Source organism: Xyrauchen texanus, chromosome 45 (assembly GCF_025860055.1).
Source record: "Xyrauchen texanus isolate HMW12.3.18 chromosome 45, RBS_HiC_50CHRs, whole genome shotgun sequence".
NCBI classification, from domain to species: domain Eukaryota; kingdom Metazoa; phylum Chordata; class Actinopteri; order Cypriniformes; family Catostomidae; genus Xyrauchen; species Xyrauchen texanus.
In genome coordinates, this window is record NC_068320.1 from 3,897,760 (window position 1) to 3,924,879 (window position 27,120).

Genomic DNA, 27,120 nt, shown 5'->3' on the forward strand with positions numbered 1-27,120 from the left:
GCGCTGTTCTATGTAAACAATGACTAACGGATTCACTTTACTATGGAGGACAAAACATGCAAAAATAATAAATGTAATAATAAGAAAATAAATAAAGGAATAAATGTCTTGATAAAACAAATATAATTAGATATTCATGAATTTATTTTTCTATGACTTTTATTCCTTTATTTATTATTTTCTCTTTTTATTTTTATTCTTTAAAACATTTTTTATTCTTTCATTTGTTTTTGTTTTTATTTATTCCCACATGTATTTATTTCTACATTTAAATATTCCCACATTTATTAATTTTTTTTATTCTTACATTTCTGTCTCTTGTATGATAATTATGTGGGCGGGTCCAGTTTACCATTGGCTTATTGTAGATTGACGCGTGTGCTCGATTACTCTTGACTTGTTTTGATGTGACCTTAGGTCATAGCCATATCGTGTGTAAACTAAAGCTATTTGTGGGGCTAAAAACAGAAGAGCTTAAGTCAATCCAAGATGTATTGGTTATACTACAATCACAAAATAAATGGGGAGCTGTTTCTTCAACAAAACCACAAAATGAGCAAGTTTCATAAATGATATGATTTAACCTTGTCCTTTTCTTTTTTTCTGTGTATATAACTTCATATTTTGACGTCTTCAAATCCATAATATTGTTTTCTGTTGTTATAATTGTGAATTTTTTTAAAAGATACAACCATGCTTCATTTCCCTGATTGTTTATGTATGTATACATCTGCAATAAAAAAATAAAAAAATCTATAGCTGACTCTTCACATATATCTAGAGAGTTGCGCGACATGCGAATGAAGTCGATAACCACGCATCAAATAACTATGTTTCATTTAGAGTAGTGGCGCTTATTGATGTTTTAGGAGAGCTGTATGCTGGTATGAATGTGGTAGCACATCCTGGATTGTTAAATATGGAGTTTCCTTTGTGTCTTTATCATTCAATCAAACATACTGTGTTTGAGAGTAAAATTAATTATTTTGTAATTAAAAAAAATAAAAGAGTGCAAAAAAGTCTTCTAAATGCTCAAAAATAAAGAAGTTGATAACAAAATTATTTGCAGTGCGTGTAATCTTTTGAAAACTTTTTTTTTTTTTTGTGCACTTCAAAAACGTTTCATCACAAACCCACACATTATGCTCTCTTTTCTGCTGTCTTTTTTGCGGCTGTAAATATTTTGCTTGCGAGTTGAAAAGTTTTGCTTGCGCGTAAAGCTGTACCTCAGTGGGCGGTCTCTAACAAAGATGAAAGGCCTTTTTCTATTGGTCACCCTCGATTGAAGTGACCGGTTGGCCACGCCCATTACAGTTTCCCGCCGCTGCTTCTGCTGCCATCATCGTCGCCAGTCTGTCATTCAGTCTGCGAGAAAAGCGAGCGATATTTTAGAATGGCGAGCAACAGGTCGTTTACTGGGTAAGACAATTTAATATCATAAACAGTGACAAGTGAACTGAATGTTTCTCTCTTCTTATGCTGTCCCATTTAAATACGTTGCGTCGGATAGACCAGCCTGTAGTTAACGTTAGTGTTACCGCTGACCAGATTGTATTAGCCAACATCAAATAGTACCGTTTGCCGTGTGATTGATTTCCAATGTTGCTATCTGAGCAGACATAAGTTACATAATACAGACATAAATAACGTAACGTTAAGAGGCCACTATTTTCGATGTTCGTATAGGTAGTTTCTGGAGTAAATATATAGGCTATATATTCTGTATTTACACGACTTTGGCCAATCAGCGTGCACTAAAGTCACTGGGTAACGTTAACTTAGTTCCTATAACGTTAGTCCTGATTTAGACCCGCCATTAGTTCGAGGAACTAACGTTATAATAAGATTCCTCCGGTGCACCAGTCCCTTAAAGTCATAGGCACGTTAGTAGTTTCACCCAAATAATAGTTTAAAGTCAGTTATTCATCGTTTATTTTGCTGTAGTGTGTGAGGCACAGTCGCCTCACAGCGAGAAGGTCATGGTTTCAAGTCCCGCTTGCCCCGGCCTTTCTGTGTGGAGTTTGCATGTTCTCCCCGTGTCCGCGTGGGTTCTCTCCGGGTACTCCGGTTTCCTCCCACCATCCAAAGACATGCAGGATAGATGAATTGGTGTCTCCAAATTTGCCCTATAGGTGTGAATGTGAGTGTGAGTGGTTGTATGTCTATGTGTGGCCCTGCGATGGACTGGAGAACTGTCCAGGGTGTACCCTGCCTTGCGCCCGATGTCTGCTGGGATAGGCTCCAGCCCCCCGCGACCCTGTACAGGATTAAGCGGTCGACGATGGATGGATGTGTCAGAATTGCGTCACCCTGGAGACGTTGACACAGTTCTTCTGGACTTAGTCTGCCTCAGTTTTTTCTGTTTCTTCATGTAATCCCAGAAAGACTCAATGATGGTGAAATTTTAGATTATACCGGCTGTTGTCAGACTCACTGTGCATATAAATTTCACTGGATTATTACTATTAATGGCTAAATGCATGTTTGGAAATGTACACTGATATTTCCTTCTGACACACTACAGCAACATTTTGTCAAAAACTAAGTAATACAGTTAAATAAACATGCTTCTGAATATTATATATTTGTTACATCAGCTAATTTTGTTTTGAAATGTTGTTTCTCTTTGCAGGACCACACAATGGCAGATTTTGCATAGGTCTGTGGATAGACTTGGTTTAATTGTTAATAGGCATCCCATTGACTTCGATCCACTTTGTTTGCTGTCAGGAGCTACAGTTTCTTCGAGCTGGAGCGTCATATATAGACATACCCCAGGGTGTGGTGGATGCTCTAGAACAGTTAAATATAGTTATCTCCAATTACCTTTCACAGAGTATTGTCCCTCCATTGTTGGACAATGTAGCTGTGGCTGAATGGAGTGGAAGTGCGGGGCGTCCCAGATTAAACATACAAAGAGAAACACTCCAAAATTTGCTCAGCATGCACTTACCTCTAGCCTCTTTGGCTGAAGTGCATGGCATTTCAAGATCAACCTTATACAGGCGAAAGAGTCTGTCTGTCAGGAGCAACTATTCTGATATTTCTGATCATGAGCTTGATCAGAAAGTTAGATCTATAAAGGCAAGAACACCTCATGCTGGATACAGGCTGGTTAAAGGGTCTCTACAAGCAATGGGACATTGAGTTACATGGAGAAGAGTAAAGATGTCTTTGCAACGAGTAGATGGTGCAGGGGTACTTTCAAGGATGGTCCAGCTGTCATGCGTTGCAAGACGAACATACTCTGTTCCTGCTCCTTTGTCTCTTGTCCATATAGACACTAATCACAAGCTGATAAGGTCATTTTTAATACATTTAATGTTTTAAAAATTATGTTTTTAAAAATAAACAAAATGCTGTAAATGCTGGCTTTTTTAAATAGGTACAACATAGTGATTTTTGGGGCTATTGATGGCTTTTCAAGGAAGGTAAACATATTTATTAATTAACCCCTCATCATTTTTCTTGTATATCTTACATATCAATATTATGCTGTTGTGTCTAACTCCTGAACAGATCTTTTACCTGGATGTTGCAGGAAATAACAAAGCCAAAATAGCTTTTGGGTTTTTCATGGATGGAATAGAAAAAAATGGATGGCCATCAAGGTATGCACATTATACAGAATGATTCTCCCACAATGTAACACTGTCCATCAATAAAAGGGTTAAAGAAATACTGACAAGGTCCTGATATTGACGAGGGGTCAGAAAATTCGCATCAGTTGTGTGTGTGCTTGTGATCTTCCACAATATCCTTAAACAACAATATTGCTGGCCATAAACTGAGAAAGTTTGCATCCGATGTGCGATACAAGATGTCCTAGACGTGGCTCGCTGCGCTTCTCATCCACTCTTTGGCTGGCTCGCAAGCCCAAACAAGTCTGTGCGGCAGGCCTGTTGTTTTGTTTCCGGTCCAGCTAGATCCAGTGAGGTGTCGTAGTTTTACTAACGTTACTAATTGTTGCAAAAGAAAATGGAAAAAACTAGTTTGGTAGACCAAAAAGAACGTTAACCTTGCGCTAAAAAAATTTACACTGTTAAAATGGGTTTGTGTTAACGTTAACGCAAACCCATTTTAACAGTGTACATTTTTTTTACACTGTTAAATTATTACATTTCAAAAATGTAATAATTTATTGATAACAAATTTCTTCCCTCAAGCAATGTAGCTCTTCAGCAATGTTTAGCAGAACGATTGTAAAGCAACACAGCCAAAGCTACATTGCTTGAGGGAAGAAATTTGTTATCAACAAATTATTACATTTTTGTAGCTGCATACTTATTAACTTTGCCAGGTATGTGTAATAACTGTACTCTGCTCTTAGTACCCAGTCATAACTGTCCATGAAAACTGTTCGCGCTATAAAGACTGTTTGAGCTGAGTTTGGTGTTTGTAGGTTTAAGGCTCTTGAAACCAACACGTGTAATACTTCTAATAATCAAAAACTGCTCTTTCTAACTTGTTTAGAGTACGAGCAGACCAAGGGGTGGAGAATGTAGACATTGCTCGGTGCATGTTTACTGTGCGAGGAACTTGTCGTGGCAGCTTTATTGCTGGAAAAAGTGTGCATAACCAGAGGTAATTAAATAAGAGAGCATGGTTAATGTATTCTTCTCATACATTTTTTGCATCTCTGATTTTTTTATTTTATGTAAACTTTAGAAATGCAGTTAAATCAGCACCACACACTTCTTTGTCTTAGAGTGGAACGGCTATGGAGAGACGTTTGGACTGCTGTAACATCAAGTTACTACAATGTTCTCCACAGCTTGGAAGAGGAGGGATTACTTGACCTGTCCAATGCTGTTCACCTATTCTGTGTGAGATATGTTTTCATCCCCAGAATACACACAGATTTGCAGCATTTCATAGAGATGTGGAACTGCATCCCTTGCGAACGGAGGGAAATTTGTCACCGAATCAGCTGTGGAATATTGGAATGTTGCAAGCACCCATGTCAGAGCCTGATCTTGCAGAGGTAAGCATGACTTAAGATAGATTTGGAAAAAAAACATACTGTATTATGGTAAGTTGTAAGGTGATTGTTCTTGTAATCAATGCCTGTCTTCTCCCCAAATGTCAGATATTGCAAGCTGAGGAACTATTCTCCCAGAATTCACAGTGTGTTGACTCTGAGCATGGAGTCATTGTCCCAGAGATCCCTTGCCCTTTGTCACCTGAAGATATTGCTACTTTACAGAATGAAGTGAACCCCAACGTTGAGTCCACTTGTTTTGGTTCTGACATCTACTTACAAGCATGTGCATTAGCTGTAGATTTAATGTTATAAATATATATTCTTTAAAGCGTAGACTACAGCAACAAAAAAATATAAATCCGTGTATATGTATGGAAAAAAGGCTGTCTGCTTTGTCGTATATGTAATTGATGAAGTGTTTTACCTTTGAAAACATCAAAAACAAATTCTGTTATGCAATAAGGAACTTATTTTTTATTATAACCTCTTTGTTGCTCCTACAAGCAATAGGCTGATTTTTTTTAATTCATTTTTTAAGAAATGCACACCAAACGATTTATTCTTCTATTCACATATACACATTGATGAATTAACATATACAGAAGTTCAAAAGTGCTACGTAGCACAACTATGAACCTCATTGGTTCTCACATGTCAAGCGAACATTTCTGAGTGGTTGAGTGTTTCCCACAACTGATGTATGAGTTGATGAATGATTTTATGTGAATAAAAGACTTGATTAAATCTGTTCATCACAAAGCAATTGCCTCTTCAGAAAATTTGAACTAAACTGCTCAATTCATATGGATTAGTTGTATCTCTATTAACTTTTTAAAATGGTAGTTGTGTTGCTGTCAATGGAGGGACAGAAAAATTCTGATTTCAATAAAAACATCTTCATTTGTGTTCTGAAGATGAACGAAAGTCTTACAGGTTTGAAACATGAAGTTGGGTAAATTATGACAGAATCTTTATTTTTGGGTGAATTATCTTTAAAGGGACATTACAAAGAGAAAGAATAAAAGTGAACATCTTAGTAAATAATGCTTTGATATTCATGAATCAATGAACTGTGTTTTTTTTTTTTACGGTGAACAATTCCAGGACATTTTCTACACCCTGTCAAATTGTATTTGCAATTGCGTTTTCAATTTGTGGACGCATAAAATGTGACATAATCCAAACGCAATTGCAAATCGCGCATTACCGTTTGCATTTTCGTTTAAGCGAACGCACAGTGACTGCCAGATTTCAAATGGAAAAGCAAAGTCCGTTTGCAACTGTGTTTCCCATATCTTACGAGTTTTGGCCCTGTCATATTTAAATAGCAATTTCAATTACCATGTCTGCTTTTTCACTTTCTCAGCGTGGCGTATGTAGCCAGCCAAAACTCAAATGGAATACTAATTCCCTTAGTATTTCCATTGATGCCTTACACGGAAACCTGTCAATCAGGGTCAAGGGTGGGATTATGCTATGGGGCGTGTTTGTCTTGGGAAGAGACCACTCACAGTCGACGGTCAAGATCAAATAAACCGGCGTCTGTTCAGGGCATCACCTCTTTATTTATTTTGTATTTATTTTAATGTTTATTTGACAGGGACAAATGCATAGAACATTGCTTTATAAAGAATACAAAGTAGATGCCACGCATACATGTTTCTAGCCATGACTAATTTGCAACCCCTGTCCCTGGTTAGGCTTATAAATTTAAAACAAAAATTACAGAGTATTGAGTTTAAGATTTATAATTAATAAAATACATACAACAAATACATCCCATATATGAAATAAGATATGGGCTTAAGTAGATGTGGAAGTCACTATAAAACAAAGTCTAGACACATTTAACAATACAAGAACACAAAAGTGTGCATATGTCTGTGCGTGCTCACATATGCAACATTATGTTTGTATGCATTGTGTTATGTCCTGTACAGTCAGTGTTCACAAAGTTGTTTCAGTTTCAGCCATTGCTTTAAATGTGTATTAAAAACCTTGAAGACTGTCAATGTTTTAATTTCAGATGCATTCCACAAATGTATGCCTCTTACTGAAAATGATGTCTGACCACTGATCTATATATATAACTGGATAGCTCATGACGTCACAACAGCGAAGCTACTGCGTCGCCATCTTGGTATTCCCTAACATTCTGTACTCCTATGTGTCTCAATGGGAAATCGTCTGTTTTGGTGAGTAATTTGTACCCATCCAGTCACATTAAAACACATTTCTTATGTCTGCATACACTGTATCACAATGCAATCTTCCTAAATATGTAATTCATTATTTATTTTGACTTTAATTCCCCCCCCCTGCTTATTCTAAATGTGAGCGTGTTATGTTACTCTTTATTGCAGCAGCATTACGTTCAGCGGCAGCGACGTACGACGTGTTTCAATAGAAACAAGTTTAAGAAACTGAGGTAAGATATCAGTAGACATTTTCAAACATATTTTTTGCAGGCTTTAAAGTTTTTATTCTGAATACATAATTATGTTTTGTAGCTTTTGTTTACGTTGAACGTGCATTGTGGTTATTTTCTTAGGATAAATGAATATTAGCTATGCAGCTAACGTTAACTTAGTGAGTTATACTGTTATTCTTTATGGTTATTTTCCTAAGTCAGCTTTTTTGGTCAAGTTGAATATCTAATTGCAGATCAACACCGGTTACATATGATAAATATAATGTGGGTTTTCATTAATTCTCTGTGTGATTTGTACTTTTTGCAGTGCAGGCCTGAATACGGTCCAGCTCACGGGCATCATTTATAAAGTGATCAATTGGAATAGACGAGGAGCAGGGCAGGACTGGTAATCTGGACTACCGGACATTTTTCCGGTGGACCGACAAACTTTGGGGCCGATCAGGGTGGACTGGCCATCGGGAGAACCGAGCGGGTCGCTGTGTCGGCCGCGATAATCTAAAGCCGCCGCGTTAGCGTAACACTACCCCCACAACTTTTTGACAGTTATGTCAAATCCGGGCCGATTCTCTTTCCAGTCCAGCCCTGAAAAGGTGCACATGGATATTGTTGAAGTTAAACAAGGTAAATTTGCCGTTTGGATTTCAATAAACATCGCACTGAATGCTAGATAAAACTGGAATTGGTTTGCAACAGGAGGAAAAGCTGTATGAGGAGTCAGCCTGGCTTCACTGAAGAGCTGTTTTAATAGAGTAAAAAATATTATACTGTCTGTTTTTATTTGCAATGAAGATACTTTTGCAACATGCAGTATAAGTCTCATAAAATTACTGTGTTTCAGATAGTTATAACATTTAATATTAATAGAAAAGTTGACCCAAATATGTAAATTCTGTCATCATATACTCAACCTCATGTCCTTCCAAATCCATGTGACTCTTTTGCAGAACCCCCAAAAATGTATTTTGTATTCCATATAATGAAAGTAAATGGTGAGCAAAATAGCTTGTTTTGGTCACCAGTGGCTTTCATTATATGGACAAAAACATTTTTTTAAATGTCATCTTTTGTGTTCCACAGAAAAAGTCATACAGGTTTGGAAGGACATGAGGTTGAGTAAATAGCTGTGCGTAAGGTCTTAAGTTGGGGTATAAAGTTCAAGGCTTCAGTAACTACTAGTTAGTTTGCAACTAAGTTGGTGCTTAATTTGGTTGCTCCACCTGTTCTTTAAGTCAATTTTTTATGTACTTGGAAGCTTTTGTTATTGAACAAATAAATATGTATGATTTCCTTGAGTGTGCATATGTCAATAAACCTATTTCTGATTATGATTTAAAATATCAGGGGATTGTTGAAATAATTAAATGCTCACAAGCTGGTATGTACATGTTCCAGAAATGAATGCAAATGGATAATTCCATTAAGTAAAGGTAAATTAATGTGTGTGTGTGTGTGTGTATGTGTATATATATATATATATATATACACACACACACATACTACATATGAACTTGTGTGTGTATACTATGCTACATTTTTTGGTTCTGGATTTATTCTAAGAGGTACTGTCTAGTTACAATATCAACACAAAGCTAGTCGTTTTTATTAACTTTAAAATTTGTTGATGTGCATGCACCCCCCCTAAATTAGTTCACATTTACTATATAATCTAGTCAAAAATGGTTAATAATGTTGGCAAATTATGCAGATGTATAATTTGTCAACATTATGAACAATGAGCATCAACAGATTTAAACTATGAAGGCAGAGAAACATTGCATCCTGTAACAATCTGCAGATGGATAACTTTGCTTTAAAAAGGGGTATTAATACACTTTAGTGTTGTATTTTTACTGTTGATTATTAAAGATTATGATCGTTATGGACACTCTACATGGGGATAAGGACTAATGTGTGCTTAATATGTACATAGTCATAAATTACAACCTGTGGGCACTTTAGCCGCATCCTTAAGTGAGTGTTGTTTCGCGGTTAAACGCTGCACATGCCGCGATGCCCTCTGTCGGTAGGGAATAGTAAGATGGCCGCCAGAGCACTTCCGGTAGCTTCACCTACTGCTGGCAGTTTAGAATTCTATGAGCTATCCAGTTATATATATAGATCAGTGTGTCTGACCAAATGTTGTTCTACGTTTTGTGGCTATAGTTTCCACTTATTGTGCCTCTAGTTCTTATTCCGCTCTTTTGTTTATGTACTAGTTGACAGAATATTTCTGGTGCAACGTTGTTCACACACTTAAAAATTAGTTTTAAAAAAGAAAAATTTACAAAACTGTCAAAACTCAAGATATTATGCTTCCTTAGAATGATGCAGTGATGCCATCTTACAGATTTCTGGTCCATTACTTTTAATGCTTGTTTATATAATGACTCTTGACCGTCGACTGTGAGTGACGTCACTTCCCAAGACAAACACGCCCCATAGCATAATCCCACCCTTGACCCTGATTGACAGGTTTCCGTGTAAGGCATCAATGGAAATACTAAGGGAATTAGTATTCCATTTGAGTTTTGGCTGGCTACATACGCCACGCTGAGAAAGTGAAAAAGCAGACATGGTAATTGAAATTGCTATTTAAATATGACAGGGCAGTCACTGTGAGTTCGCTTAAACGAAAATGCAAACGGTAATGCGCGATTTGCAGTTGCGTTTGGATTATGTCACATTTTATGCGTCCACAAATTGAAAACGCAATTGCAAATACAATTTGCAATTCCTTTTGAATAATGTCCGGAAAATCATTCCATACATATGGACTACAGGAAATGTTATGGTATTAGTGCAAGCACTGACAATTGGGTAACACACAGTGTGGTTTGGCATGTGCTGTAGACAGCAATGGTCAAATTTAAACACTATTTTAAAATGTTTCCTTTCTGATACAAGCAGATGCCTGTGAGCTTGCCCAGTCATCCACTGCATTATATTTGGTACAGACAAGGTTTCTCCTGCTGTCGCATCTTCTGGTTGAGTGTCTTCAGAAGATGTAAAGAGATGTAATTAGAATGATTGTTTATTTATACTCTTTTTACAATGGGAACTACAGTATCATATTTACACCTGGTTATCAAATAACATAGCACATTATAAAATCATTTTAAGTCCATACCTTCAAGTTCAAGTAGGAAATCTTGAAAGAATTCCATGATTTTTGACTCTTTCACTTGTTTAATCGAACCAGTTGGGCTCATCTCTGGGGCCAGGTGGGATAAAATGTAATGGGCGTCAACCTAAATACCAAAAAGAAAAGCATAAAAATGAATTTTAACATTTTAATTTGTGACAATACAAAAAGCAAAATAAATAAATGCTCAATTTAATTTTTACATACTTTGTCATTATATCCTATGACAAATAGAACATGACACTCCTGTGGCTTTTTCTGCATGACTTTGATAAGATCGTATATCTCAAGGCCCTCACGTAGTTGTTGCAGCATTGGGATGCGTTTTGTTGTAATATGTAGAGAAAGAGCTCTGGCAAAACAAAAATAAAGGAAAGATTAAAACATTACAATTTTTCATATGTAAAAACAGGTCATTCAAAGCAAAGCAGATTATACTAAAGCAATAAGCCCCTTGAAGCAGTGTTTTACAGTGGATGTAGAACAGCTAAGGAGCGTTGTTAGCTACGACACAGAGTGGAGTGCCTAAAACCCCCTTAGCTGTTCTAAATTCACTGTAAAGCAATGCTGCAAGGGACTTATTGCATTTATAAAACGGTTACTCCATAAAAATATTCATTCATTAAATAAAGACCAGCAACAAAAAAATATAACACTATAACACATCTATTCCTTCGCCAAGCAATGTAGTTCCAGAGGTTGCCAAGCAACACATGCAGCAACAAAGCATCACAAACGGCAGTTGCGCAGTAATACTAATGTAATGCGCCCAGCGCTCACAGGTGTATGTTCAGTAATTTACAATGGCTTTGAACGCGGCTCCACCAATCAGAATCAAGGACTGGAACTATAAAATAGTTATAAAATGAATTTGTATAATTGAAATAAATTCCTTTGGTTTAAAGAACAACTATAATGTATGAGTCTGTATATATAGAAAGACTCATAGCTTCCATCAAACAAGTCTATAATTGCGAGTGTGATATTGCTCAATTTCATCTGCTTTGAAATGTACCTTATTACAACACAGCAGGCATTGTACTTCTGTTAAGAGTTGATACTTGAACAACCTTTTTCTCAGTGCTGACCTTAATATGCTTTCCTTGTGGTCAGTGTCTACCAGTCCAGTGTAGCCACAGTCCAGGATATCTTTTGTGTAGTTGGACAGGTCAGATGCATCTTCAATCTACAGGTAAAATTTTACCTTTATTAAATAATAACATGCATGGTTCACAGCTTAAGTTGCAGGTTAGAGTACCCAGTGAACAATGTATAGAAAAATAATGTTTTTATGTAACATACACTTATAAAACGCTATTTAGGCTTCTAGAGTAATTTTTGTGTGAAAACCTGTGGACTCGATGTCCGGACAGGCCATAATTCACAATAATTACCACGACGATAATGAATTGAAATACAACAACCACAGACAACAGAATAACGACAAACTCTCTTTTCTGTTACCACCTCTCAGACTACGTAAACCCACACAGAAAACCAGGGCAGCAACGCCTGTGTTTGACTGTCATTATGTCATATGACGCGTTCTCTGGAAAAGGGTGGTTTTTGGGAGCCTAGCTTAGAATAGGTACACTTTTTTCTTAATTTCTGCCCGTGGGTGTTGTAAAACATATGTATTCTTATGTATATCTTTCTAAATTGACATTTTCATACAAGATTCTGTATAAATTAAGATGAAAGATGGGTTTTAATTTACAGCAAAACCAATTTGTCAGTGGCTTTATAACATGATAACACAAAACTAATTTACTTATGGACATTAATTAATAGAGAACTTGTATCTAATGAAAATAAGTCAACCAGACCTACCATTTTGATTAGTGGTGATATCTCTGTGTCATATACACCATCCCTTTTGATGTTACCAGTAACGAGGTATTCGTAACACCATTCTTGCATAAACCGTGGTGGCGGTCCTCCTTGCGCAATGCTCACAGCAAATATTTCACCTGCAACTCTGGAGATATATACCATTTCATATATGGACAACAGTTTACCCTTGTGGTATTCCAAACTTTTTTTTTTATCTGCAATGATTTAGAAGGAATTGTGTGAATATAAAGTAAACCCAAAATCCAATGGCAAGACATACATGAACAGCTCATTATCCAGATCATTGAGGGAGTACTTCGGTGTTTTTCCTTTCTTCGCATCACCTTCAAAGAGACGTTTTTCAATGCCAGCAACCATAGCTAAATCCAGAAAAAAGATTAAATATCATTAGGCTAGAGAGAGGGGGCATTTGAAAAACAGCACAGCTGTGAAATTTCAGATACAGACCATGTATTTTTAGAATAATGAAATCTAGGAATATATAAAAAATCATAATAAATTAACAAGTCAACTAAATGCATGATTAAATCAAACTACACACTGGACAGAAACTCTTTCCTCAGTGCCCCTGTGTCAACTCCTGGCTCTCCCAGGAAGATGATTTTCAAGGGATTGACAGGGCTTCCCGTTTTTTGACGTTTCCACTGCTTCAGACCTCTCTCAACCATGTTGTCTCGTGACACACAGATTTCAAAGGTCTTTGTGGTATTTATCTGTGCTGCTGCATGACGAATCACGTCCTCCTCACTGGAAATAAATTTTATATATATATATATATATATATATATATATATATATATATATATATATATATATATTGAACAGAAGCAATAAACATAGTTATCATGAGATATGATCCAAATCAGAGCAGGGTAATTTTTCTGGCACACCATCTGGACTGTTTTTGGTTTAAAAGTAAAAATGTAATAATTGATACATACTCAGGTTATAAACATTTCACCACTTTTACACATTTTCAAACACTTATGTAAGCAATAATGTAAACATAGATAAAAGAAATATTACACTCAAAAATTATCGCTCAACCTCATGCCATTTGACCAGAGAAAAGGAATTTCATGTTTTTATTAATAATATTTTCTTCAACATTGCCAGAATTAATTTGGTTTTTGTATATGGTTTAATTTTGTGAGTGAATAAATAATTACATTTTGAACTGTTCATCATACAGTGATCATATGGATTCAGAGAACAACATTTATAACTAGGTGTTATTTTAAGCTTTATTGCGAGTTACTAGTACCATTCATTACCTTTCTCCACAATAGCTGGCATGCAATTCTAAGTCAGAAACTGGAAAGGTTCCTGTGCATATTGGGCACTGGGTCTCAAGTGCCTAAAAGTTAAAGACAAAATGTTGGCAGGGCCAATTCTGTAGAAATAATTGATAATTGACAATGTCTATGTTTACATACAAACAAATAATGCATTAAGAAATTGGACTGAATTTGATTTAGTTTGATCCGAATGATTACCGTTTTTACTGTTTGATAAATATAAGCAGCACAGCATAACAGTTCATGTGCTCATCGTTTCCTAATCAGAACCAGAAACAGATAAATATGTCTGCTTATTAAAACAAAGAAAAGAAGCAATGTAGGAGAATGGAATGCACAAACAGCAGGAAACTCCGTACATTCATGCAGTGAGCGCATTTAAAGTAATTAATCATGATTTGAAGCTTGTGGCATATTAACGCACACATCAACCCGATCACTTTATGTATCGTTGTTGTAAACTACGTTCAGATTCATCAATCAGAATGACTTCATTCCAGTTGAAACAAAAGATGTTATGTAAACATAGCCAATGTTAAATGTAGCTTTTGGTTATGTACCTCCTGAGGGTGATGTATAACATTAGATGATGTTGCCTCCTCTATAAACACCAAATCTTCTTCCTGGAAAGAGAAAAGAAAAATATGTCCAAAATTTATTACCATTTCAACAACATACATGACCCACTTTCAATAGAGATTAATGTTCTCACGGGTGAAATGCCCCTGGCTACGCAACATAGTTTTACCTCAATTTCTTGAGAGTTTTCTGACTTTTGCAAGCTGTCACACTGGTCAGCATGCAAAGCCAGTGTCTGAAGTGGCATCAGAGTCTTGCATTTTTTACAAGTTGCCTTTGGCATTCAGGCAAATTCAGGTGCATCTGGTGGCAGTGGAGTCATAAGCTCATCCTGCAACGGCACGACGTACAGCAAGTTCTTCCCACCACTTGAAGCACTTTTGATCACTGATCCTGTATACCCCTCTGCCTCCAATGGTATTACAGATATTCTTCTCCTTCCATTCCCACCTATGTGCAAGTAATACAACAACTGAAAAAGAGAAGAACTCTACGGTATAATTCATTAATGTTTTCTGTACTGAATGGACTAATTTATATTTTTGAATTTTAACACCAAATGATGATAAAAGCAGACCTGCAGCTTTGAAAAGAAGCCACCTGTCTTCCAAATCATTCATCTTTGAGTACGCTTCCCGCAGCAAACCTGATAACTACATTAAAGTTAAAGAAAACCCTTAAAACAAAACACTGACACAATAAATAATGCTATTCAGAATATGCATTTGCTTAGGATCGGGCTCCGCACCTCTGCATGTGTTGTATCTGATGTCAAAGACAGGGTCCTCTTTCCTAGCCCTGCTTGCATGAGCTCCAGCTCTTCAGATATAGACGGGGTTGTATCAGATTTAGAGCCCAGCAAAGACACAGAACAATCAAACGTTTTCTGCGCTTTTGCTGGTATTGTTGACCTTTGACTTCTGGCAAGATGTCTTTTATTTTTGCCAGCATTTCTAAAAAATCCAGGAAAAGATCTGCTTTGGGTCATTCTAAAAAAACGTCAAATTTGGTGTGGCAAGATGTCTTAAAATGTATTTCTTTTTCTAACATTTAAACTTACACCACATTATTAGATTACCCTTTGAACTTATGAATACACAAAAATGACAGCTTAATGATTTTTTATATTTTTTGTGCATTTATTTAAAGACCGCATGTACCATTTTTTTTTTGTCACTGGTGTTACCTTACTTCTTTGGCAATATTAAATGTTTAATGAAATATTACTTCAAATTTTTTTTCAGCACATGTATTCAGAGTTAACAAAAAATTATAATAATGCAACAAATAAGGAGATTATGTTTTTTTTTTTTTTTTGTAATCAGGTTAGTTAAAAGTGTGCTTGAATGAGATTAGTTCGTTTGACCATATATGTAATAGATATTTGCTATTACAATGAACATATTTGAAACACAATACTAAATTAATCAAATTAGATGTTTTTTACGGTGGGCCACTATATGCTTTCTCATCACCATTAAGCCCATCCATCCATCCATCCATCCATCCATCATCAACCGCTTATCCTGTGTACAGGGTTGCGGGGGGCTGGAGCCTATCCCAGCTAACATTGGGCGAAAGACAGGGGACACCCTGGACAGGTCGCCAGTCCATCGCAGGGCCACACATAGACAGGCATACACTCACACCCACACCCACATCTAGGGCAATTTTTTTTTTTTGGAGACACCAATTAACCTAGCCTGCATGTCTTTTGGATGGTGGGAGGAAGCCGGAGTACCCGGAGAGAACCCACGCAGACACGGGGAGAACATGCAAACTCCACACAGAAAGGCCGGGGCAACCAGGGTTTGAACCTTCTTGCTGTGAGGCGACAGTGCTAACCGCTGCACCACCGTGCCGCCCCGCCATTAAGCCCACCGTCAAAAAATGTAATACCTACACAACTTTACAGTAAATTTAAGACAATTTGAGACCTTAATTACCCGAATTTTTATGTAAGACATTTTAAGACTTTTTAAGGATCCGCGGGAACCCTGATGACTGTGGGAACGAGCACTTCTGTGGTGCTTGGAATTCTATATAATTAATAAAAAATTTAATATTGCCACTTGATGGCTCAAGAAGGTGTAATTGTTCAAATAACATATTGTTTTATTTTAAAATGTAAAGAAATTGTAAATCTAAAGTGTTTTTTTAAGTGTAATATTTCTGTAAATACTAGGGACAAAAAAATGGACATTTCTGTAGAATGACCCGTTTATTTTTGAGTAGCAAGAAATAAAATTTTTAGCTGCTGCATCCATCCTATGTCGAACTTCTATCACTATAAAAAAAATAGGAATGTTTGAGTATTATGTGTAACACCTGAACTAGCCCTTTTAAATATGATTGCTGTCTACCTAGTCATTTCATGTTCCACAGTAGGTCTTACTGACGGCTGGATCTGGCTCTGAGTCTGACCCTGTCTTGTATTTTCCTCAGGGATTACTCTGGCCACCAAGGACATTAAATGTTGTGCTGCTTCGGATACAGCATGTTGGTCATACTGGGGGAAAAAAAGGCTTAGGTGCAAAACACTAGTATTATAATACTGTCCAAAACAAACTGTCAGCTGATTAATTTGTAGAAATAAGCTAATAGCTTACCTGTGGTTGTGACCTGCCTGGTTGGCTTTCAATTCTGCCATTAAGACAAAGAAAATAACTCAAATTCAATGTAAAACATACAATAACTATACTTGAAATACGGTGTGAAAATCAAAAATACAATCCATGTGGCTAGATCAATTTACACACAGTATTTTCACCCTTAAAATATGTAAAACATCATTGTAACATTATATTTCCAAATATGCAACTCCACACAGAAAGGCCGGGGCAAGCGGGACTTGAAACCATGACCTTCTCGCTGTGAGGCGACTGTGCCTCACACACTACAGCAAAATAAACGATGAATAACTGACTTTAAACTATTATTTGGGTGAAACTACTAACGTGCCTATGACTTTAAGGGACTGGTGCACCGGAGGAATCTTATTATAACGTTAGTTCCTCGAACTAATGGCGGGTCTAAATCAGGACTAACGTTATAGGAACTAAGTTAACGTTACCCAGTGACTTTAGTGCACGCTGATTGGCCAAAGTCGTGTAAATACAGAATATATAGCCTATATATTTACTCCAGAAACTACCTAAACGAACATCGAAAATAGTGGCCTCTTATGTCTGCTCAGATAGCAACATTGGAAATCAATCACACGGCAAACGGTACTATTTGATGTTAGCTAATACAATCTGGTCAGCGGTAACACTAACGTTAACTACAGGCTGGTATATCCGACGCAACGTATTTAAATGGGACAGCATAAGAAGAGAGAAACATTCAGTTCACTTGTCACTGTTTATGATATTAAATTGTGTTACTTACCCAGTAAACGACCTGTTGCTCGCCATTCTAAAATATCGCTCGCTTTTCTCGCAGACTGAATGACAGACTGGCGACGATGATGGCAGCAGCAGCAGCAGCAGCGGCGGGAAACTGTAATGGGCGTGGCCAACCGGTCACTTCAATCGAGGGTGACCAATAGAAAAAGGCCTTTCATCTGGTCGTTAGAGACCGCCCACTGAGGTACAGCTTTACGCGCGAGCAAAACTTTTCAACTCGCAAGCAAAATATTTACAGCCGCAAAAAAGTCAGCAGAAAAGAGAGCAAAATGTGTGGGTTTGTGATGAAACGTTTTTGAAGTGCACAAAAAAAATAAAAAAATAATTTCAATTGATTACACGCACTGCAAATAATTTTGTTATCAACTTCTTTATTTTTGAGCATTTAGAAGACTTTTTTGCACTCTTTTATTTTTTTTAATTACAAAATAATTAATTTTACTCTCAAACACAGTATGTTTGATTGAATAATAAAGACACAAAGGAAACTCCATAGTTAAACTCTCTGCAAAATGTTTCCTGCATATTCAAAATCTGTGCGAGTCAAAGGGTGCTAAGTACTTCCGATAAGTACTATTGAGCTCTCATCCAATGATGCACTGGAGCTCCGCAAGGACCGCCTCCCGCATTTCCATGTTGCACACAGAAAAGTAAAAATAAATACATTAATAAATAAATATATATGGGAATATATAAATATGGAAATAAATATATGTAAGAAAAATTAATTAACACATAAATAAAAAAAATATGCAAAATAAATGAATAAATAACTAAAAGCTAAAAAGAATAAAAATAAAGTAAAAAATAAATATAGAAAATAATAAAGGAATAAAGGCATACAATAATAAATTCAGGAATAAATTTAATTAAAAACTAATTATATTTGTTTTATCAAGACATTTATTCCTTTTTTTTTTTTATTATTACATTTATTTATTTATTATTTATGCAGGTTTGGGCCTCCATACTTTGTCACCAACTGGCTCTTATAACACACAAAAATGATCTTTTGCTACCACCTGCTGGCTAACTTATGTAATTTCACTCCTAACAGATATATACTGCTCTTACACCTTAGTTTTGAATGGCACGAATACAAGCGGAGTTATACACACACAGTGAAGCGTCTGAGTGCTGATTCTGTCAGATCATAAGTGTTCAAGGAAGTCCAATCAGATTTGAGGCCAGATATATATATATATATATATATATATATATATATATATATATATATATATATATATATATATATATATAGATAGATAGATAGATAGATAGATAGATAGATAGATAGATAGATAGATAGATAGAGATATGACTGTGTGTAGACAAGAATGGATTATAAACTGGGCAAATGGGGCCAGTGCCCCGGGGCCTCTGACTACCTGGGGGTCTCTGCACTTGTCTTCCTTACATGCATGATGAATGTGTGCATGTGTGCAAGGGGCATCAAGTGCTAAATGCCCAGTAAATTTTTTTTTTAAACTTTTAAGAGCGAGATGGATGCTAACGTCTATTTTTGACATTTTGAGCTGACTGTGCTGTAGCTCATGTACAGTAAAAATATGTGCTTTCAGTGTTATCTGTTTAATTTTGAGTTGTCCTAGAAGGGCTGTCACGATGAAGAAATTTTGCTGACAATTAAATAATTAATTGTCCTTCAAATAATTGTGATTCATTTTCTGTATTAGGGCTTGTCACAATTATCCTGATTAATTGTCAAATAGTCATACTTCTTAATATTGCCAGAGAATGTAATGGACTGGGAATGGGCGGTCGACACACCCCCTTAATGCTGTGAAGGGGGTGATTTGCCCTGCCTCCAATCATGCGTCTTTCCTTTTATATATATTTTTAATCAACACTGAAAATAGTTTAGGATGAGATTCCTTGCAATTGCGTGACTGTGAGTCTGTCATAATCAGACAAAAAACTAAAGTCCCCCATCTGTTGTACAAGTTGGTATTGTCTAATTAATGTGGCGCAATCACCCTCTAGATGGCGGTTTCATGTGGTACCAGCGCTGGCTAGGATGGGCAAATCACATTAGGTTATTATTACTGGATGAGGATTTTTTTTTAAAATGCTTTCGTAGATAATGCAGAGGAATTCCATTCACAGGTATGAATCCTTGCAACTATCTGTTTTTATTAAAAATTACTATCTATTGTAAAATTTCTCCAAAGGTATGTAAAACGTTCTCTGATTTAAATCTGTATGCATGGAGGATTCGGTCTTCAGAGCGTCAAGTGCCCCCTGCAGGAATAAAAACGTTGTGTCTCACAATACACAGTCAGTGGCTGACAATATGTAATTTCAGTCTGTAAGTCACCCACACAAAACATTTGTATGAATTTAGAAAACATGAAATGTGTAATCAGTAAAGATGTTATAGTTAGGGTGTGCAATCTTTTTCAGAATTTTATTTTGTTATACTGGTTCAAAGTCTCTTCACATCCAGATAGTAATCAATAATTGAAGTGGTCTAAATGTTAAAAAAATATCTTAATAAAGATATCTTCTGTGGAAGGGACAGGACTATAAAACAATCCTCGATCGAATCCACCAACATGCCTCCTGGCGCTTTGACTCTGCTCTGTGTATGTGTTCATGTGTGATAGAGGAGGTTTGGCTTTGGAGACACCTCTGAAGCAAGGGTGGGCTCTCGCTTTCAAAGCTTGCTTGCTAACTGCTAGCCTCTCTGGATTACACACCCTAGCTTTAAAGGCATCCATATAATTGATCAGTTGTATTTTTTTATCAGAGGAAAGCAGATGAGCATGAGAAGAATTTGAATTTTCTGAAAGGATTAATGTTTTATTTTTTATAACTGATATTAACTTTGTAAAGTTGTAATGAAACATTACATTTTGAGATTTCCTGGTGCTTGTAGGACCATAAACGTTCCTATGTGCAGAATATGTCACACCCTCTCCCACTCCATATCGTTAGCTGCACATACAAAATTCAGTTGTCTGTGACGGGCTGAGCACGCACACAAGGGAGCTGTCCATAAACTTTGGTAAGTCCAAAAAACTTTTTTGTGCTGATTTGTAAAGTTTAGCGATTTTTTTTATCTTTCTGTTGTAATACATTTCTATTTGTATTTAATTTCATGCAGTCATTACATGAAAACTTTATATTCTCTGTTAATTCTCTGTGGGATTTTCTTTCAAATATTGCACAATTGTTTTTGGCTGATTGTATGCATGCAGAATGTCACAAATGTCCATTTACTGTTTAATTTAAGCATATCTGATGTACACTTGCTAATCAAGTTTGGACACATTTGACTTCTTAACGAACTTCACTTTATTCTTTATTATACTACTATATTGTATTATACTATTGTACTATTCTCCATATTTGACAATAATCTAAATAATAAATACTAAGAAATAACTCAACTGGAAGAATAAGAATTTATAGTGTCCAAAAAACTTAAAAGTATCCACCTTTTGCATACATAGCAGGTATGCAAACTCTGGTCATTTTCTTAAGGGTCACGAGGTTATTTGTCATAAGGTTGTCCAAATTGATAAAATCATTTACAAATTTAGTTGAAAACACGTGTCAATTTCATAGAATTTTTTTTCTTCTGTGTCCATGTTGGTTTCACAAATTTTGGAAAAACATTTATAGCATTTTCAAAAAAAAATAAATAAATAAAAAAAATATTCAGGTGGTGTTACCATCATGTTCAAGGTATTAATACTTTCCTTGCATCTTCAATACATAAGACTTCAGTACACAACTTAATCTCATTTTTTTCAAAAGGTTTTCAAACATATTTTTAATTATTATTATTATTTTTAATCATAAATGTTTGAGTGAAGAATATAAATAAGTTTTCCCAAGGTTACACCATAACAAAATGTGCCTTGTCATAAAAATCTAAAAATAACTGATATTTATTTGTTTGTTTGTTTTAGGCACAAATGCATGTCAGTTACACCACCTGACTTTGAATTGATGGACAAAAGTTTTTCAAATATTAATGATATTTTAAAATACAATTGCTTTAAAAGAAATAATAACAATAAAAGATGATTCTGCACTATTCATTCCAACATTTCTTTTTTTCAAGAATTTCAGCTTTTAATGAGATTCTGGACGGTTGCACCACATGACACATGACACATTTCACTTTAAACACCAGAACAAAAATAATTAAGTAAAATTTAGTAATTAAGTATTTGTTTTTATGAAAATTGTATTTATATTGTATTTTTTTGTAATATATAAGATCTGGAAAAACAAATTGCATCATGAATAGGCATAATTTACAGGTGGGATGGGTGGGAAATGTCCCTACCAAATTACAAACTGCAAACATATGTGTCGCCAGCTCATGATATACAGCCACTGACGTTCAGATGCAATTATTGTTTATTAAATTTAAAAAACTAGATTAGGGAGGATTAGACCAACTCCTTGTACTGGCGGCAAAGACTTTACCACAAGACCATTCAGTCATTCTAGCTCAAGATTTACCTTATCCATGTATTTATCCACTGACTAACAAAATACCAGTACGGACAGTGTTAGGCCTAACTCTAAGGTTAAAGTAAATTTATATAGACACCGTTTAACCTGACAAGTGTCTTTAAAGAACGGGACTCATTGCATAAGATGTTTTTTTTTTTTTTTTTTAAATCTAATCTAATCTGATCTAAGCACTGGGTTTGTGGTTCTAGGGTTAGTTAAGAGAGCATTGGTCCTTTAGATTTTCCATGTGCCCAGAAGAAAGGCCTAACCCTAACCTAACCCTAATTCTAACATCCCCTTACAGTTCTGTATTGGTGGGCTTTGCTGATAAATTTTTTATATGTGTTATGTCAGATGCAGGTTGAGAAAAGAAACGAAAAGGAGAAAAAGAAAATGACTGTGGAAGAGAGCGGAGACAGAGGCAATGCCAATGGAGCTGATATGGAGCCAGAGGACCAAAAACAGAGTGCAGACAGCAGACCCGAAGCTAGAGAGAAATGGGCTAACAAGACTGAGTTTTTGCTGTCCATGGCTGGGGAAATTATTGGCCTGGGAAACGTGTGGCGCTTCCCTTATCTGTGCTACAAAAATGGAGGTGGTAAGAGAACAAACGTGTTTGATATATGGCAAGAAGTAGGACTAAAAGAGAACACAGAGGATACAGACAGACAGAGAGAGAGAGAGAAAGAAAGAGAGGAATGAGGCCTGGGGGGTTTGAACCCCTAGGTTTGACCTTTAAGAGGCAGCAAATCAGAGCTGAAGCCCATGCTATATAAAACAATCAATAGAGCACTGTGTTCTTCTGTAATGCTAAGAACTTTTTTTTTTTTCACTTTATGCACTGTTCCCTGAGCACATGATGATACAAATATCCTGCTTTTTTAAAGTCAGCATGAAATACTGTTATTGATTTCTGTTGCATTTCCATGTTAAAGACAATGTGAAATGACATTCGCAGCTATTCATTTCTGAGTGAAAATTATTTTGATTTTATCTATTGGGAAATTATTGGCTAATTAAAAGTAACTGTTGCAGACTAGAATGGAGCATGGTGCAAAAGCATTACTACACCATTACTACATATTTATTACATTTTCATTATTATTATTTTACAACATAACTGTATGTATTACATTTTGATAAAAGATTATAAAGACAAACCTTTTTATTTTTGAAATAACTGATGACTGAATCGTGCTCACTAAGAACTGGAAAGTACATTTTGGGTTCATGTTTATTTTTTGTAATTATTATCGTATATAAGGTATATAAAACAAGATCAAATTAGAGCACATTCAACCCTCAACCGCTTTAAATAAATGATTAAAAGACATTAAGCTGGAGATATGGCCTAGAGATATAACGTCTTTTGAGGAGCTATACCATTCAAATGTTTTGACATATATATATATATATATATATATATATATATATATATATATATATATATATATATATATATATATATATATATATTGTGTTTGCATTTTTAAAATGTATTTACATGCACACGTTTTTTAAATGGATACGCTGGACCAAATAGTGATGCATCCAGGAAGTACCTATTATTTTGAAGAAGCTTATATACTTCCATTTGTTGTATTCTATTACCTTCCACCAACGATAATGCAATAAGACATGTAAGCGTGAGTTACGAGTTCACTTATTTCTGTTATGGTCTCTCCAGGTGTGTTCTTCATCCCATATTTCATATTCCTCTTCTTCTGTGGAATTCCAGTCTTCTTCCTGGAGACAGCATTAGGTCAATACACCAGCGAAGGAGGTGTCACCGCTTGGAGAAAAATCTGCCCCATGTTTGAAGGTTGCATAAGCATTTATAAACAGATTTACAAAAAAAAAAATAAGTGCATGTCTTTTAAATGGATCAAACTGTTGGCATTAAAGTAGCCCATAAAGCAACTTCATGGTTGAAGATGGTTGAAGATTAATGTGTTATTTCTCACACATTCTATTTCTTGTTTGTAGGAGTAGGCGTGGCCTCCCAAATTATAGTGATCTATCTGAATATATATTACATTGTGGTGCTGGCCTGGGCTCTGTTTTATCTTTTCAACTCTTTTTGGAGCACTCTACCCTGGACTTCCTGCAACAACTACTGGAACACAGGTGTGTTTTTATGTATTATGTAACATAATCCAGTGCATTATAAACGGTATTTATTAAGGATTCGTACATTGAATAATGTTCTGAATAAGATTTCAGGCTTGCACAATGCCATCACAGCTTTGAATCTCACCAATATAATGGGGAGTTTGCTGGGGCTAGAGATTTTTAGGGTAAGATGTTTTTTAAGTGATCAGACTTTATTATAATTTTTTTGTTTTTTTTTACCTGGGCCAGTTAGCAACCACATATCATTAAACAAGCAACATCCTAACAGCCACCTACAACAGCTTAGCTATTGCATAGCAACGTTCCAACAACCACTCCAAATATTGGAGACTAGCATTGTGGGTTAGAGTTGTGCAAGGCCAAGCTTCACTCTGATTTTCTTAGAAAATGTACAAACCTAGGTATTTGGTAATTATACACTAATTATTCTCTGAAATATAGGAATTGGAATACTCTTTAAATCAGTAGTCTGAGGTCACATCCACATTACTACATCTTTGATTGAAAATGTTATGTTTACTACTCTCACAATGCTTTCCTACACAAACATTTTCTCCAGTATGGCATGCTTCGGAAAATGAACGTTAGGAAACTTTAAACCTTGAAGTTTTCAAACTTAACCAGATTAGTGTGGACATCGCCTAAATATACATTCCACAGAGTTAACTTTTTTCTCCCATTTTATCAACAGAAAACTGCCAAAATATCACTGTTACATACTCAGGCTTTCACAGACCATACACTGATTGGTCTTTCCTCTACAATGAAACGGACAGATCTGGCGATAACCACAGCATGAGGTAACCACACTTGCAACAGGCAACAGGACAACATCTGAGAGTAGGAAATGAAAAGATTTGGATTGTCTGTTGTTCTCCCGGATGTTTACTGGGTTATGGAAGGTGCTGTTTGGATTGAAGGCTTCAAATGGTTGTAAACATATTTGGAAAAATCCTTTTGTAATTTATTAAGAAAGAATTATTTATTCCTTTTATTTATCAAACAGGAAGACTACAAAAAATGGGCAGGTTTATACATATAGCCTGATAAAGGCTATTCAATTATTAAACAATCCTATTCAAAACTTGATATCAAACAGTTCTTTATATTTTTCGTTTGTTAATATCTTCAAAATAAATAGATTTAAGCTTAGCTTTTAGTGTATAGAACTTATCACAACACAGAAACGGAAGTCAACAGCTGCTTTTGTTTGAAAAGATGCATATTGCATAAAAGCTTTGGTGCACTCATAATCTCCTTTTATCATTCTTTTCCCAGTTCTCACAATGAATCAGGATGGCCACCCTTTAAAGTAATCTCCCCGGAACAAGAGTATTGGTTGTAAGTTGAATAAGTAATTCCCTACCTATCATTTCAAATATAGTATGTATTGATAATCAGTGCTTTCAATTTCTTTAAGAGTCATAAACCCAGAACCACATGTCAAAAATAATTTGAAATTGAAACTGAAAATATTTACATTTTGTGATTGTAATACAGCAGTTCCAAACTTTCATTAATTTGTTTTATTGTTTATAGTCATGGTTTGTAATTTTTCTAACCCTAAGGATTACACTTTCGCATGGAACTTGGTTTGTGCTACAGAAATGATTGTGTAGTTTGTTGAGGAAAGGTATGCGATTAAGTTATTTTCGATAACACTTTAAATTTTATACATTTAAGGGTTTCTAAAGGGATTTATAAATGACTAATAAGCCATTTACAAATGCATTATAAATCACTGATATGCGTTTAAGACAACTTCATGAAATATTTGCCAAATAGTGAGTTTAACTTGTAAATGATTAATAAAAAAAACTTTTTTATACTTATTTTAATAAAATAAATGGTGCAGTTTGTTGAGGTGTGAGATTAAGTTATTTAAGACAACTTCATGCAATTCTTGCCAAATAGTGAGATTAACTTGTAAATGATAAATAAATATAATTATTGATACTTTTTTTTAATAAAAATCATAAAATACCTTTATTTATGATTTAAGGGACAATGCAGCAAAAAAGACTGTTATAGTAAGATTAAATTGAAGTATTATGGCATTTTGCTCCAGTCCTCTTTGTGTTAATATTCATTACTTTATGTTTTGACTCGCTTGTGTTTTCACGTTGATGTAAAAAGAATTGTTTAAACTAGTCCTAGTTACCTAGTCTTCTACAAATACATTTTTAGGTCTTCATGCTGATTTACAGCATATATAATATAATAAAGCCTGATGACTATTAAACTATATTGAACTTTATGTACATGTTTCTAATGTTGGCAGCTCCTTAATGAATCTTTCATATGTGTTCACCTTACATAAAGGTATATATTCATATTTTCATATATTTTCAATTGGTATTTATAACGTGACGAAAAATTGCTCACTATTTGGCAGATATTGCGAGAAAGTAACCCTTTTTATGCATCTTGCTATAACTGCATTTTAATGATTGATAATGCATTTGTTAATGAATTATTAGTACAAACCCTTTACAAAGGGAACATTGATGTAAAGTGTGATTTTCTTTTCTTCCGATTTCTACCTTGCAGATGATAAAATACCATTAACTTATACAGAAGGAAGGACATGACTAGACATATCTAGGGACTAGAATATTATAAATACTTGGGCAGGCTCTTTTGACTTTTTTGGCCAGTAAGTAACATATCATTGCATAGCAATGAGCTTAAAATAACTCAGAACACTTAGGAACTGCATAGCAATACCCTAATAACCATTAGAACACTCTAGCAACCACATAGCAATGCTCTAATAACCATTTAGACCACCTTAGCAA

The 27,120-nt window shown here is 35.4% G+C and overlaps 2 protein-coding genes across 5 annotated transcripts in view; both read left to right on the forward strand.

The window, feature by feature from the left end:
- Positions 1-1,228: 1,228 nt before the first annotated feature.
- LOC127637440 (uncharacterized) lies at positions 1,229-7,292 on the forward strand. 4 transcript variants are annotated; one of them, XM_052118509.1, is made up of 7 exons: positions 1,229-2,396; positions 2,633-3,302; positions 3,386-3,431; positions 3,520-3,611; positions 4,474-4,584; positions 4,709-4,984; positions 5,090-7,292. In XM_052118509.1, exons 2-7 carry the CDS (start codon positions 3,169-3,171, stop codon positions 5,214-5,216), a joined length of 786 nt encoding a protein of 261 aa, XP_051974469.1. In that variant the 5' UTR covers positions 1,229-2,396; positions 2,633-3,168; the 3' UTR covers positions 5,217-7,292. The 4 variants fall into 4 exon arrangements, 2 of the variants coding, with proteins under 2 accessions (XP_051974469.1, XP_051974470.1); XM_052118510.1 differs by having other exon boundaries at positions 1,229-1,419; XR_007969732.1 differs by having other exon boundaries at positions 1,229-3,302; positions 3,542-3,611.
- Positions 7,293-20,403: 13,111 nt separating this feature from the next.
- LOC127637438 (sodium- and chloride-dependent GABA transporter 2-like) overlaps positions 20,404-27,120 on the forward strand; it is a 31,490-nt gene continuing 24,773 nt past the window's right edge. The window contains exons 1-6 of the mRNA XM_052118508.1: positions 20,404-20,723; positions 22,544-22,787; positions 23,877-24,011; positions 24,176-24,316; positions 25,014-25,122; positions 25,601-25,663. Of these exons, the coding sequence (XP_051974468.1) occupies positions 22,544-22,787; positions 23,877-24,011; positions 24,176-24,316; positions 25,014-25,122; positions 25,601-25,663 (692 nt within the window). The 5' untranslated portion in view covers positions 20,404-20,723. The remainder of the gene's footprint in view (positions 20,724-22,543; positions 22,788-23,876; positions 24,012-24,175; positions 24,317-25,013; positions 25,123-25,600; positions 25,664-27,120) is intronic.

Bases quoted from the DNA above. Each gene is read 5' to 3' on its own strand.
- LOC127637440 (XM_052118509.1), top strand. From the start codon at position 3,169: ATGTCTTTGCAACGAGTAGATGGTGCAGGGGTACTTTCAAGGATGGTC. The intron at 3,303-3,385 runs GTCATTTTTAAT...TTTTTTAAATAG, and splicing joins ACTAATCACAAGCTGATAAG to GTACAACATAGTGATTTTTG. The intron at 3,612-4,473 runs GTATGCACATTA...TAACTTGTTTAG, and splicing joins AAAAATGGATGGCCATCAAG to AGTACGAGCAGACCAAGGGG.